Raw genomic sequence first — 15,911 nt, 5'->3', positions numbered from 1 at the left:
CGAGGGCTCCTTCACTGGGCACCCCGGGGGCGAGGGCTCCTTCACTGGGCACCCCGGGGGCGAGGGGGGGAGGGCTCCTTCACTGGGCACCCCGGGGGCGAGGGGGGAGGGCTCCTTCACTGGGCACCCCGGGGGCGAGGGGGGAGGGCTCCTTCACTGGGCACCCCGGGGGCGAGGGGGGAGGGCTCCTTCACTGGGCACCCCGGGGGCGAGGGGGGAGGGCTCCTTCACTGGGCACCCCGGGGGCGAGGGGGGAGGGCTCCTTCACTGGGCACCCCGGGGGTGAGGGGGGAGGGCTCCTTCACTGGGCACCCCAGGGGTGAGGGGGGAGGGCTCCTTCACTGGGCACCCCGGGGGTGAGGGGGGAGGGCTCCTTCACTGGGCACCCCAGGGGTGAGGGGGGAGGGCTCCTTCACTGGGCACCCCGGGGGTGAGGGGGGAGGGCTCCTTCACTGGGCACCCCGGGGGTGAGGGGGGAGGGCTCCTTCACTGGGCACCCCGGGGGTGATGATGATGGAGGACAGTGCAGTGGCTGCTGTGACACGGGGAGGGCCTCCTGCAGATGATGACAATGGCAGCAATAAATGGGGCTCAAAACTATTCACCTTGCAGAGCTGGAAGTGCTCGGACTGGAGCGTCTCCTGGATGTCCACCTCCCGGGTCCCGGGCTGGGATGAAGCAGTGGATGACGAGGAGGAGGACGCGGCCGTCAGTCCGTCCAGCACCTTCCTGAATTCCTTAAATTTCCACATGGTCACCGCTTCCCTTCTCTGCCTCTGGTTCCAGCACCTCCTCCTCCTCCAGATCCCTCTCTCCGCTCACCCCCCACCTTTCCTCTCCTCCTCCCTTCTTCCTCTGCTCGGTGTGCTGCTGTGGCTGATGGGCGCCCCACACACAGGAGGGTCCTGGCCCTGGGGCTGCAGGTGCTGTGAGTGACGGTTAGGAGGGGGCTGCTCCTGATGCTTATCGGCCTCTCCAGACGCCACAAGCCCTGCGCGCGCCGTACACCGGGAGCCTGGCGGGAAGAGGGGACAATCCGCTGGTGCCAGTCATGTAGAGATCCCGGGAGTGGGCAGAGGTGCCAGCCTCGGTGCTTGTGTACGAGGATCCCTGTCTCCTGCCTGTGCTGCACTGGAAGTGACAGCCGCTGCCGCCAGCAGCTCTTCCCGCCCCTTCCTTCCTCTCTTCTCCGGCTACTCCCCTCCCCTTCCCTCACGGTCACATTTTCCTGTTTGTCAGCGCCGCTGCCTCCATATTAGCGCCAGTTCCCGCTGTCCTCCGTGTGATCCGCTGCTCCAGTCAGATGCCGGCGGTGCAGCCCGTGCGCGATGATTGCTGCAGCTCCGCGTCCCCGGTGTGATCAGCTGCACCTGCCGCCTGTGCACCCGCCCCGCCCAACTGTCAGTGCCGAGCGCGCCCCCTCTGACTGCCCGCCCCCTCTGACTGCCCGCCCCCTCCGTCACCTGCGGCTCCTCGGCTCCTCCCCCGTCTACCGTTACCTTATAATGTGCGTGTCCTGTCACACAGCCCCGCTCCATGTAATAACACAGCCCCGCTCCGTGTAATACAGCCCTGCTCCATGTAATAACACAGCCCTGCTCCATGTAATAACACAGCCCCGCTCCGGGTAATAACCCAGCCCCTCTCCGTGTAATAACACAGCCCCGCTCCATGTAATAACACAGCCCCACTCCATGTAATAACACAGCCCCTCTCCATGTAATAACACAGCCCCTCTCCATGTAATAACACAGCCCCTCTCCATGTAATAACACAGCCCCGCTCCATGTAATATAGCCCCGCTCCATGTAATACAGCCCTGCTCCGTGTAATACAGCCCTGCTCCATGTAATAACACAGCCCCGCTCCGGGTAATAACCCAGCCCCTCTCCGTGTAATAACACAGCCCCGCTCCATGTAATAACACAGCCCCACTCCATGTAATAACACAGCCCCTCTCCATGTAATAACACAGCCCCTCTCCATGTAATAACACAGCCCCGCTCCATGTAATATAGCCCTGCTCCATGTAATACAGCCCTGCTCCGTGTAATACAGCCCTGCTCCATGTAATAACACAGCCCCTCTCCGTGTAATAACACAGCCCCACTCCATGTAATAACACAGCCCCTCTCCGTGTAATAACACAGCCCCGCTCCATGTAATATAGCCCCGCTCCATGTAATACAGCCCTGCTCCGTGTAATACAGCCCTGCTCCATGTAATAACACAGCCCCTCTCCGTGTAATAACACAGCCCCGCTCCATGTAATAACACAGCCCCACTCCGTGTAATAACACAGCCCCGCTCCGTGTAATAACACAGCCCCGCTCCATGTAATAACACAGCCCCACTCCGTGTAATAACACAGCCTTGCTCCATGTAATAATACAGCCCCGCTCCATGTAATAACACAGCCCCTCTCCGTGTAATAACACAGCCCCGCTCCATGTAATAACACAGCCCCACTCCGTGTAATAACCCAGCCCCTCTCCGTTTAATAACACAGCCCCGCTCCATGTAATACAGCCCCGCTCCATGTAATACAGCCCTGCTCCGTGTAATACAGCCCTGCTCCGTGTAATACAGCCCTGCTCCGTGTAATACAGCCCTGCTCCATGTAATAACACAGCCCCTCTCCGTGTAATAACACAGCCCCGCTCCATGTAATAACACAGCCCCACTCCGTGTAATAACACAGCCCCGCTCCGTGTAATAACACAGCCCCGCTCCGTGTAATAACACAGCCCCGCTCCATGTAATAACACAGCCCCACTCCGTGTAATAACACAGCCCTGCTCCATGTAATAATACAGCCCCGCTCCGTGTAATACAGCCCTGCTCCATGTAATAACACAGCCCCTCTCCGTGTAATAACACAGCCCCGCTCCATGTAATAACACAGCCCCACTCCGTGTAATAACCCAGCCCCTCTCCGTTTAATAACACAGCCCCGCTCCATGTAATACAGCCCCGCTCCATGTAATACAGCCCTGCTCCGTGTAATACAGCCCTGCTCCGTGTAATACAGCCCTGCTCCATGTAATAACACAGCCCCTCTCTGTGTAATAACACAGCCCCGCTCCATGTAATAACACAGCCCCGCTCCGGGTAATACAGCCCTGCTCCGTGTAATAACAAGACCCGCTCCATGTAATAACACAGCCCCTCTCCGTGTAATAACACAGCCCCGCTCCATGTAATAACACAGCCCCACTCCGTGTAATAACACAGCCCCGCTCCATGTAATAACACAGCCCCACTCCGTGTAATAACACAGCCCCGCTCCATGTAATAACACAGCCCCACTCCGTGTAATAACACAGCCCTGCTCCATGTAATAATACAGCCCCGCTCCATGTAATACAGCCCTGCTCAATGTAATAACACAGCCCCTCTCCGTGTAATAACACAGCCCCGCTCCATGTAATAACACAGCCCCTCTCCGTGTAATAACACAGCCCCGCTCCATGTAATAACACAGCCCCACTCCGTGTAATAACACAGCCCCGCTCCGTGTAATAACACAGCCCCACTCCGTGTAATAACACAGCCCCGCTCCATGTAATAACACAGCCCCACTCCGTGTAATAACACAGCCCTGCTCCATGTAATAATACAGCCCCGCTCCGTGTAATACAGCCCTGCTCCATGTAATAACACAGCCCCTCTCCGTGTAATAACACAGCCCCGCTCCATGTAATAACACAGCCCCACTCCGTGTAATAACCCAGCCCCGCTCCGTGTAATAACACAGCCCCGCTCCATGTAATAACACAGCCCCTCTCCGTGTAATAACACAGCCCCGCTCCATGTAATAACACAGCCCCACTCCGTGTAATAACACAGCCCCGCTCCGTGTAATAACACAGCCCCACTCCGTGTAATAACACAGCCCCGCTCCATGTAATAACACAGCCCCACTCCGTGTAATAACACAGCCCTGCTCCATGTAATAATACAGCCCCGCTCCGTGTAATACAGCCCTGCTCCATGTAATAACACAGCCCCTCTCCGTGTAATAACACAGCCCCGCTCCATGTAATAACACAGCCCCACTCCGTGTAATAACCCAGCCCCGCTCCGTGTAATAACACAGCCCCGCTCCATGTAATACAGCCCCGCTCCATGTAATACAGCCCTGCTCCGTGTAATACAGCCCTGCTCCGTGTAATACAGCCCTGCTCCATGTAATAACACAGCCCCTCTCCGTGTAATAACACAGCCCCGCTCCATGTAATAACACAGCCCCACTCCGTGTAATAACACAGCCCCGCTCCATGTAATAACACAGCCCCACTCCGTGTAATAACACAGCCCCGCTCCATGTAATAACACAGCCCCACTCCGTGTAATAACACAGCCCTGCTCCATGTAATAATACAGCCCCGCTCCGTGTAATACAGCCCCGCTCCATGTAATAACACAGCCCCTCTCCGTGTAATAACACAGCCCCGCTCCATGTAATAACACAGTCCCACTCCGTGTAATAACCCAGCCCCTCTCCGTGTAATAACACAGCCCCGCTCCATGTAATACAGCCCCGCTCCATGTAATACAGCCCTGCTCCGAGTAATACAGCCCTGCTCCGTGTAATACAGCCCTGCTCCATGTAATAACACAGCCCCTCTCCGTGTAATAACACAGCCCCGCTCCATGTAATAACACAGCCCCACTCCGTGTAATAACACAGCCCCGCTCCATGTAATAACACAGCCCCACTCCGTGTAATAACACAGCCCCGCTCCATGTAATAACACAGCCCCACTCCGTGTAATAACACAGCCCTGCTCCATGTAATAATACAGCCCCGCTCCATGTAATACAGCCCTGCTCCATGTAATAACACATCCCCTCTCCGTGTAATAACACAGCCCCGCTCCGTGTAATAACACAGCCCCACTCCGTGTAATAACCCAGCCCCTCTCCGTGTAATAACACAGCCCCGCTCCATGTAATACAGCCCCGCTCCATGTAATACAGCCCTGCTCCGTGTAATACAGCCCTGCTCCATGTAATAACACAGCCCCTCTCTGTGTAATAACACAGCCCCGCTCCATGTAATAACACAGCCCCGCTCCGGGTAATACAGCCCTGCTCCGTGTAATAACACAGCCCCGCTCCGGGTAATACAGCCCTGCTCCATGTAATAACACAGCCCCGCTCCGGGTAATACAGCCCTGCTCCATGTAATAACACAGCCCCGCTCCGGGTACCATGTAATAACACAGCCCCGCTCCGGGTAATACAGCCCTGCTCCGTGTAATAACACAGCCCCGCTCCGGGTAATACAGCCCTGCTCCATGTAATAACACAGCCCCGCTCCATGTAATAACACAGCCCCGCTCAGTGTAATACAGATCTGCTCCGTGTAATACAGCCCGGCTCCGTGTAATACAGCCCTGCTCCATGTAATAACACAGCCCCACTCCGGGTAATACAGCCCTGCTCCGTGTAATAACACAGCCCCGATCCGGGTAATACAGCCCTGCTCCATGTAATAACACAGCCCCTCTCCGTGTAATAACACAGCCCTGCTCCATGTAATAACACAGCCCTGCTCCATGTAATAACACAGCCCGGCTCCGTGTAATACAGCCCTGCTCCGTGTAATAACACCGCCCCGCTCCGGGTAATACAGCCCTGTTCCGTGTAATAACACAGCCCCTCTCCGGGTAATACAGCCCTGCTCCATGTAATAACACAGCCCCTCTCCGTGTAATAACACAGCCCTGCTCCATGTAATAATACAGCCCCGCTCCGTGTAATACAGCCCTGCTCCATGTAATACAGCCCTGCTCCATGTAATAACACAGCCCCGCTCCGGGTAATACAGCCCTGCTCCATGTAATAACACAGCCCCGCTCCGTGTAATAACACAGCCCTGCTCCGTGTAATAACACAGCCCCGCTCCGGGTAATACAGCCCTGCTCCATGTAATAACACAGCCCCTCTCCGTGTAATAACACAGCCCCGCTCCATGTAATAACACAGCCCCGCTCCGTGTAATACAGCCCTGCTCCATGTAATAACACAGTCCCGCTCCGGGTAATATAGCCCTGCTCCGTGTATTAACACAGCTCCGCTCCGGGTAATACAGCCCTGCTTCGTGTAATAACACAGCCCCGCTCCGGGTAATACAGCCCTGTTCCATGTAATAACACAGCCCCTCTCCGTGTAATAACACAGCCCCGCTCCATGTAATAACACAGCCCCGCTCCGTGTAATAACACAGCCCCGCTCCATGTAATAACACAGCCCCACTCCGTGTAATAACACAGCCCTGCTCCATGTAATAATACAGCCCCGCTCCGTGTAATACAGCCCTGCTCCATGTAATAACACAGCCCCTCTCCGTGTAATAACACAGCCCCGCTCCATGTAATAACACAGCCCCACTCCGTGTAATAACCCAGCCCCTCTCCGTTTAATAACACAGCCCCGCTCCATGTAATACAGCCCCGCTCCATGTAATACAGCCCTGCTCCGTGTAATACAGCCCTGCTCCGTGTAATACAGCCCTGCTCCATGTAATAACACAGCCCCTCTCTGTGTAATAACACAGCCCCGCTCCATGTAATAACACAGCCCCGCTCCAGGTAATACAGCCCTGCTCCGTGTAATAACACAGCCCCGCTCCATGTAATAACACAGCCCCTCTCCGTGTAATAACACAGCCCCGCTCCATGTAATAACACAGCCCCACTCCGTGTAATAACACAGCCCCGCTCCATGTAATAACACAGCCCCACTCCGTGTAATAACACAGCCCCGCTCCATGTAATAACACAGCCGCACTCCGTGTAATAACACAGCCCTGCTCCATGTAATAATACAGCCCCGCTCCGTGTAATACAGCCCTGCTCCATGTAATAACACAGCCCCTCTCCGTGTAATAACACAGCCCCGCTCCATGTAATAACACAGCCCCTCTCCGTGTAATAACACAGCCCCGCTCCATGTAATAACACAGCCCCACTCCGTGTAATAACACAGCCCCGCTCCATGTAATAACACAGCCCCACTCCGTGTAATAACACAGCCCCGCTCCATGTAATAACACAGCCCCACTCCGTGTAATAACACAGCCCTGCTCCATGTAATAATACAGCCCCGCTCCGTGTAATACAGCCCTGCTCCATGTAATAACACAGCCCCTCTCCGTGTAATAACACAGCCCCGCTCCATGTAATAACACAGCCCCACTCCGTGTAATAACCCAGCCCCTCTCCGTGTAATAACACAGCCCCGCTCCATGTAATACAGCCCCGCTCCATGTAATACAGCCCTGCTCCGTGTAATACAGCCCTGCTCCGTGTAATACAGCCCTGCTCCATGTAATAACACAGCCCCTCTCCGTGTAATAACACAGCCCCGCTCCATGTAATAACACAGCCCCACTCCGTGTAATAACACAGCCCCGCTCCATGTAATAACACAGCCCCACTCCGTGTAATAACACAGCCCCGCTCCATGTAATAACACAGCCCCACTCCGTGTAATAACACAGCCCTGCTCCATGTAATAATACAGCCCCGCTCCGTGTAATACAGCCCCGCTCCATGTAATAACACAGCCCCTCTCCGTGTAATTACACAGCCCGCTCCATGTAATAACACAGCCCCACTCCGTGTAATAACCCAGCCCCTCTCCGTGTAATAACACAGCCCCGCTCCATGTAATACAGCCCCGCTCCATGTAATACAGCCCTGCTCCGAGTAATACAGCCCTGCTCCGTGTAATACAGCCCTGCTCCATGTAATAACACAGCCCCTCTCCGTGTAATAACACAGCCCCGCTCCATGTAATAACACAGCCCCACTCCGTGTAATAACACAGCCCCGCTCCATGTAATAACACAGCCCCACTCCGTGTAATAACACAGCCCCGCTCCATGTAATAACACAGCCCCACTCCGTGTAATAACACAGCCCTGCTCCATGTAATAATACAGCCCCGCTTCGTGTAATACAGCCCTGCTCCATGTAATAACACAGCCCCTCTCCGTGTAATAACACAGCCCCGCTCCATGTAATAACACAGCCCCACTCCGTGTAATAACCCAGCCCCTCTCCGTGTAATAACACAGCCCCTCTCCATGTAATACAGCCCCGCTCCATGTAATACAGCCCTGCTCCGTGTAATACAGCCCTGCTCCATGTAATAACACAGAGCCTCTCTGTGTAATAACACAGCCCCGCTCCATGTAATAACACAGCCCCGCTCCGGGTAATACAGCCCTGCTCCGTGTAATAACAGCCCCGCTCCGGGTAATACAGCCCTGCTCCATGTAATAACACAGCCCCGCTCCGGGTAATACAGCCCTGCTCCGTGTAATAACACAGCCCCGCTCCGGGTAATACAGCCCTGCTCCATGTAATAACACAGCCCCGCTCCATGTAATAACACAGCCCCGCTCAGTGTAATACAGCCCTGCTCCGTGTAATACAGCCCGGCTCCGTGTAATACAGCCCTGCTCCATGAAATAACACAGCCCCACTCCGGGTAATACAGCCCTGCTCCGTGTAATAACACAGCCCTGATCCGGGTAATACAGCCCTGCTCCATGTAATAACACAGCCCCTCTCCGTGTAATAACACAGCCCTGCTCCATGTAATAACACAGCCCTGCTCCATGTAATAACACAGCCCGGCTCCGTGTAATACAGCCCTGCTCCGTGTAATAACACAGCCCCTCTCCGGGTAATACAGCCCTGCTCCATGTAATAACACAGCCCCTCTCCGTGTAATAACACAGCCCTGCTCCATGTAATAATACAGCCCCGCTCCGTGTAATACAGCCCTGCTCCATGTAATACAGCCCTGCTCCATGTAATAACACAGCCCCGCTCCGGGTAATACAGCCCTGCTCCATGTAATAACACAGTCCCGCTCCGTGTAATAACACAGCCCTGCTCCGTGTAATAACACAGCCCCGCTCCGGGTAATACAGCCCTGCTCCATGTAATAACACAGCCCCTCTCCGTGTAATAACACAGCCCCGCTCCATGTAATAACACAGCCCCGCTCCGTGTAATACAGCCCTGCTCCATGTAATAACACAGTCCCGCTCCGGGTAATACAGCCCTGCTCCGTGTATTAACACAGCTCCGCTCCGGGTAATACAGCCCTGCTTCGTGTAATAACACAGCCCCGCTCCGGGTAATACAGCCCTGTTCCATGTAATAACACAGCCCCTCTCCGTGTAATAACACAGCCCCGCTCCATGTAATAACACAGCCCCGCTCCGTGTAATACAGCCCTGCTCCATGTAATAACACAGCCCCGCTCCGGGTAATACAGCCCTGCTCCATGTAATAACACAGCCCTGCTCCATGTAATAACACAGCCCCGCTCCGGGTAATACAGCCCTCCTCCATGTAATAACACAGCCCTGCTCCATGTAATAACACAGCTCCTCTCCGTGTAATAACACAGCCCTGCTCCATGTAATAACACAGCTCCTCTCCGTATAATAACGCAACCCCGCTCCGTGTAATTACACAGCCCCGCTCCGTGTAATAACACAGCCCTGCTCCATGTAATAACACAGCTCCGCTCCATGTAATACAGCCCAGCTCCATGTAATAACACAGCCCCTCTCCGTGTAATAACACAGCCCTGCTCCATGTAATAACACAGCTCCGCTCCATGTAATACAGCCCAGCTCCGTGTAATAACACAGCCCCTCTCCGTATAATAACGCAACCCCGCTCCGTGTAATAACACAGCCCCGCTCCGTGTAATAACACAGCCCTGCTCCGTGTAATAACACAGCCCTGCTCCATGTAATAACACAGCTCCGCTCCATGTAATACAGCCCAGCTCCATGTAATAACACAGCCCCGCTCCGTGTAATAACACAGCCCTGCTCCATGTAATAACACAGCTCCGCTCCATGTAATACAGCCCAGCTCCATGTAATAACACAGCCCCTCTCCGTGTAATAACACAGCCCCGCTCCGTATAATAACGCAACCCCGCTCCGTGTAATAACACAACCCCGCTCCGTGTAATAACACAGCCCCTCTCCGTGTAATAACACAGCCCTGCTCCATGTAATAACACAGCTCCGCTCCATGTAATACAGCCCAGCTCCGTGTAATAACACAGCCCCTCTCCGTGTAATAACACAGCCCCGCTCCGTATAATAACGCAACCCCGCTCCGTATAATAACGCAACCCCGCTCCGTGTAATAACGCAACCCCGCTCCGTGTAATAACACAGCCCCGCTCCGTGTAATAACACAGCCCCGCTCCGTGTAATAACACAGCTCCGCTCCATGTAATACAGCCCCTCTCCGTGTAATAACACAGCCCTGCTTCCTGTAATAACACAGCTCCGCTCCATGTAATACAGCCCAGCTCCATGTAAAAACACAGCCCCTCTCCGTGTAATAACACAGCCCCGCTCCGTATAATAACGCAACCCCGCTCCGTGTAATAACACAGCCCCGCTCCGTGTAATACAGCCCTGCTCCATGTAATAACACTGCCCCGCTCCATGTAATAACACAGCCCTGCTCCATGTAATAACACAGCTCCGCTCCATGAAATAACACAGCCCCGCTCCATGTAATAACACAACCCCGCTCCGGGTAATAACACAGCTCCGCTCCATGTAATAACACAGCTCCGCTCCATGTAATACAGCCCAGCTCCGTGTAATAACACAGCCCCTCTCCGTGTAATAACACAGCCCCGCTCCGTGTAATAACACAGCCCCGCTCCGTGTAATACAGCCCTGCTCCATGTAATAACACTGCCCCGCTCCATGTAATAACACAGCCCTGCTCCATGTAATAACACAGCTCCGCTCCATGAAATAACACAGCCCCGCTCCATGTAATAACACAACCCCGCTCCAGGTAATAACACAGCCCTGCTCCATGTAATAACACAGCTCCGCTCCATGTAATACAGCCCAGCTCCGTGTAATAACACAGCCCCTCTCCGTATAATAACGCAACCCCGCTCCATGTGATAACACAGCCCCGCTCCGTGTAATAACACAGCCCTGCTCCGTGTAATAACACAGCCCTGCTCCATGTAATAACACAGCTCCGCTCCATGTAATACAGCCCAGCTCCATGTAATAACACAGCCCCTCTCCGTGTAATAACACAGCCCTGCTCCATGTAATAACACAGCTCCGCTCCATGTAATACAGCCCAGCTCCATGTAATAACACAGCCCCTCTCCGTGTAATAACACAGCCCCGCTCCGTATAATAACGCAACCCCGCTCCGTGTAATAACACAACCCCGCTCCGTGTAATAACACAGCTCCTCTCCGTGTAATAACACAGCCCTGCTCCATGTAATAACACAGGTCCGCTCCATGTAATACAGCCCAGCTCCGTGTAATAACACAGCCCCTCTCCGTGTAATAACACAGCCCCGCTCCGTATAATAACGCAACCCCGCTCCGTATAATAACGCAACCCCGCTCCGTGTAATAACGCATCCCCGCTCCGTGTAATAACACAGCCCCCTCCGTGTAATAACACAGCCCTGCTCCATGTAATAACACAGCTCCGCTCCATGTAATACAGCCCCTCTCCGTGTAATAACACAGCCCTGCTTCATGTAATAACACAGCTCCGCTCCATGTAATACAGCCCAGCTCCATGTAAAAACACAGCCCCTCTCCGTGTAATAACACAGCCCCGCTCCGTATAATAACGCAACCCCGCTCCGTGTAATAACACAGCCCCGCTCCGTGTAATACAGCCCTGCTCCATGTAATAACACTGCCCCGCTCCATGTAATAACACAGCCCTGCTCCATGTAATAACACAGCTCCGCTCCATGAAATAACACAGCCCTGCTCCATGTAATAACACAACCCCGCTCCATGTAATAACACAGCCCCGCTCCATGTAATAACACAGCCCCGCTCCGTGTAATAACACAGCCCCGCTCCGTGTAATAACACAGCCCCACTCCGTGTAATCACGCAACCCCGCTCCGTGTAATAACACAGCCCCGCTCCGTGTAATACAGCCCTGCTCCATGTAATAACACAGCCCCGCTCCATGTAATAACACAGCCCTGCTCCATGTAATAACACAGCTCCGCTCCATGTAATACAGCCCCTCTCCGTGTAATAACACAGCCCTGCTCCATGTAATAACACAGCTCCGCTCCATGTAATACAGCCCAGCTCCATGTAATAACACAGCCCCTCTCCGTGTAATAACACAGCCCCGCTCCGTATAATAACGCAACCCCGCTCCGTGTAATAACACAGCCCCGCTCCGTGTAATACAGCCCTGCTCCATGTAATAACACAGCCCCTCTCCGTGTAATAACACCGCCCCGCTCCGTGTAATAACGCAACCCCGTTCCGTGTAATAACACAGCCCTGCTCCATGTAATAACACAACCCCGCTCCATGTAATAACACAGCCCCGCTCCATGTAATAACACAGCCCCGCTCCGTGTAATAACACAGCCCCGCTCCGTGTAATAACACAGCCCCGCTCCGTGTAATCACGCAACCCCGCTCCGTGTAATAACACAGCCCCGCTCCGTGTAATACAGCCCTGCTCCATGTAATAACACAGCCCCGCTCCATGTAATAACACAGCCCCGCTCCGTGTAATAACACAGCCCTGCTCCGTGTAATAACGCAATCCCGCTCCGTGTAATAACACAGCCCCGCTCCGTGTAATAACGCAACCCCGCTCCGTGTAATAACACAGCCCCTCTCGGTGTAATACAGCCCTGCTCCATGTAATAACACAGCCCCGCTCCATGTAATAACACAGCCCCGCTCCGTGTAATAACACAGCCCCGCTCCGTGTAATAATACAGCCCCTCTCCGTGTAATAACACAACCCCGCTCCGTGTAATAACACAGCCCCGCTCCGTGTAATAACACAGCCCCTCTCCGTGTAATAACACAACCCCGCTCCGTGTAATAACACAGCCCCGCTCCGTGTAATACAGCCCTGCTCCATGTAATAACACAGCCCCGCTCCATGTAATAACACAGCCCCTCTCCGTGTAATAACACAACCCCGCTCCGTGTAATAACACAGCCTCGCTCTGTGTAATAACACAACCCCGCTCCGTGTAATAACACAGCCCTGCTCCGTGTAATACAGCCCTGCTCCATGTAATAACACAGCCCTGCTCCGTGTAATAACACAGCCCCGCTCCGTGTAATAACACAGCCCCGCTCCGTGTAATAACACAGCCCTGCTCCGTGTAATACAGCCCTGCTCCATGTAATAACACAGCCCTGCTCCGTGTAATAACACAGCCCCGCTCCGTGTAATAACACAGCCCCGCTCCGTGAAATAACACAGCCCCGCTCTGTGTAATAACGCAACCCCGCTCCGTGTAATAACACAGCCCCGCTCCATGTAATAATGCAACCCCGCTCCGTGTAATAACACAGTCCCGCTCCATGTAACACAGCCCTGCTCCGTTTAATACAGCCCTGCTCCATGTAATAACACAGCCCCGCTCCGGGTAATACAGCCCTGCTCCATGTAATAACACAGCCCTGCTCCATGTAATAACACAGCCCCGCTCCGGGTAATACAGCCCTGCTCCATGTAATAACACAGCCCTGCTCCATGTATTAACACAGCTCCTCTCCGTGTAATAACACAGCCCTGCTCCATGTAATAACACAGCTCCTCTCCGTATAAAAACGCAACCCCGCTCCGTGTAATAACACAGCCCCGCTCCGTGTAATAACACAGCCCTGCTCCATGTAATAACACAGCTCCGCTCCATGTAATACAGCCCAGCTCCATGTAATAACACAGCCCCTCTCCGTGTAATAACACAGCCCTGCTCCATGTAATAACACAGCTCCGCTCCATGTAATACAGCCCAGCTCCGTGTAATAACACAGCCCCTCTCTGTATAATAACGCAACCCCGCTCCGTGTAATAACACAGCCCTGCTCCGTGTAATAACACAGCCCTGCTCCATGTAATAACACAGCTCCGCTCCATGTAATACAGCCCAGCTCCATGTAATAACACAGCCCCTCTCCGTGTAATAACACAGCCCTGCTCCATGTAATAACACATCTCCGCTCCATGTAATACAGCCCAGCTCCATGTAATAACACAGCCCCTCTCCGTGTAATAACACAGCCCCGCTCCGTATAATAACGCAACCCCGCTCCGTGTAATAACACAGCCCCGCTCCGTGTAATACAGCCCTGCTCCATGTAATAACACAGCCCCTCTCCGTGTAATAACACAGCCCCGCTCCGTGTAATAACGCAACCCCGCTCCGTGTAATAACACAGCCACGCTCCATGTAATAACACAACCCCGCTCCATGTAATAACACAGCCCCGCTCCGTGTAATAACACAGCCCCGCTCCGTGTAATAACACAGCCCCGCTCCGTGTAATAACACAGCCCCGCTCCGTGTAATAACGCAACCCCGCTCCGTGTAATAACACAGCCCCGCTCCGTGTAATACAGCCCTGCTCCATGTAATAACACAGCCCCGCTCCATGTAATAACACAGCCCCGCTCCGTGTAATAACACAGCCCCGCTCCGTGTAATAACGCAACCCCGCTCCGTGTAATAACACAGCCCCGCTCCGTGTAATAACGCAACCCCGCTCCGTGTAATAGCACAGCCCCGCTTGGTGTAATACAGCCCTGCTCCATGTAATAACACAGCCCCGCTCCGTGTAATAACACAGCCCCGCTCCGTGTAATAATACAGCCCCTCTCCGTGTAATAACACAACCCCGCTCCGTGTAATAACACAGCCCCGCTCCGTGTAATAACACAACCCCTCTCCGTGTAATAACACAACCCCGCTCCGTGTAATAACACAGCCCCGCTCCGTGTAATACAGCCCTGCTCCATGTAATAACACAGCCCCGCTCTATGTAATAACACAGCCCCTCTCCGTGTAATAACACAACCCCGCTCCGTATAATAACACAGCCCTGCTCCGTGTAATAACGCAACCCCGCTCCGTGTAATAACACAGCCCTGCTCCGTGTAATACAGCCCTGCTCCATGTAATAACACAGCCCTGCTCCGTGTAATAACACAGCCCCGCTCCGTGTAATAACACAGCCCCGCTCCGTGAAATAACACAGCCCCGCTCCGTGTAATAACGCAACCCCGCTCCGTGTAATAACACAGCCCCGTTCCATGTAATAATGCAACCCCGCTCCGTGTAATAACACAGTCCCGCTCCGTGTAATACAGCCCTGCTCCATGTAATAACGCAACCTCGCTCCATGTAATATGACTCGCCCCCTGGGCCTGTGTTGTGCGTGCACGTGTGTGCGGGGAATACCCGGAGCCTGATCGCTGGGGGTTGTAGTCTCCGTGGCGATGACCCGGTCCGTGCCCAGGGTGGTCAAATCAGTGGCAGGGTTATTGGTATGATGATGGTCCGACTACGCCACCCGTGGACTGCGGTGAGCGGGGACCGCCGCTGCAAGGCAGAACGCTGAGGCCGGTGTTGTGTGTGCAGCTAAGAATGGGATGACTCCCCACGGGAGAAGTATAGCCTCAGGACAGTTGGTATGGATGATGGGAGTGATGGTGCACGAGCACAGCAGGAACAACTCAGAGTCTGTGCAGTGCAGTTCCGGGTCTTTACTGGTGTTATAAAGCAGACCCTCCCGGGAGTACTGGTTAGCAGTAGAGGCCTGGTCAGTCTGTGAGCAAGCAGGATCTCCCCTGGCCAGGTGGAGTTGTAGGCCTCTCCGTCTATCTGCACTCTTCCTGGCTACCTTGCTGTATGCGGGTAGAAGTAGCCCACGTCCCTGAGTGTACCGTGTGGTGCTCACTCGTATGGCCGGTGACTTGGGGCCTTCTGTTAGCCTCCGCTCCACGATGGCGGCACTGGTCCCTTGCTTGTGACCATGCCTCCGGGCTCCTGTGGCCAGAGGATCTGGAATCCCCT

At 54.2% G+C, this 15,911-nt stretch overlaps 1 protein-coding gene across 9 annotated transcripts in view; it reads right to left on the bottom strand.

Annotated features, from left to right (window-relative positions):
* The window catches only part of STXBP5 (syntaxin binding protein 5), a 503,632-nt gene extending 502,206 nt beyond the window's left edge, over window positions 1-1,426 (bottom strand). For all 9 annotated transcript variants that reach the window (XM_073672694.1, XM_073672695.1, XM_073672696.1 and 6 more), the window contains exon 1: window positions 606-1,426. In XM_073672694.1, coding sequence (XP_073528795.1) covers window positions 606-752 — 147 coding nt within the window. In that variant the 5' untranslated portion in view covers window positions 753-1,426. The remainder of the gene's footprint in view (window positions 1-605) is intronic.
* Between the last annotated feature and the right edge of the window lie 14,485 nt (window positions 1,427-15,911).

Source organism: Phyllobates terribilis, unplaced genomic scaffold (genome assembly GCF_046119375.1).
Source record: "Phyllobates terribilis strain yellow unplaced genomic scaffold, ASM4611937v1 Scaffold_3__8_contigs__length_932513732, whole genome shotgun sequence".
In the NCBI taxonomy this organism is placed as follows: domain Eukaryota; kingdom Metazoa; phylum Chordata; class Amphibia; order Anura; family Dendrobatidae; genus Phyllobates; species Phyllobates terribilis.
This window is presented reverse-complemented; position numbering and strand designations above follow the sequence as displayed.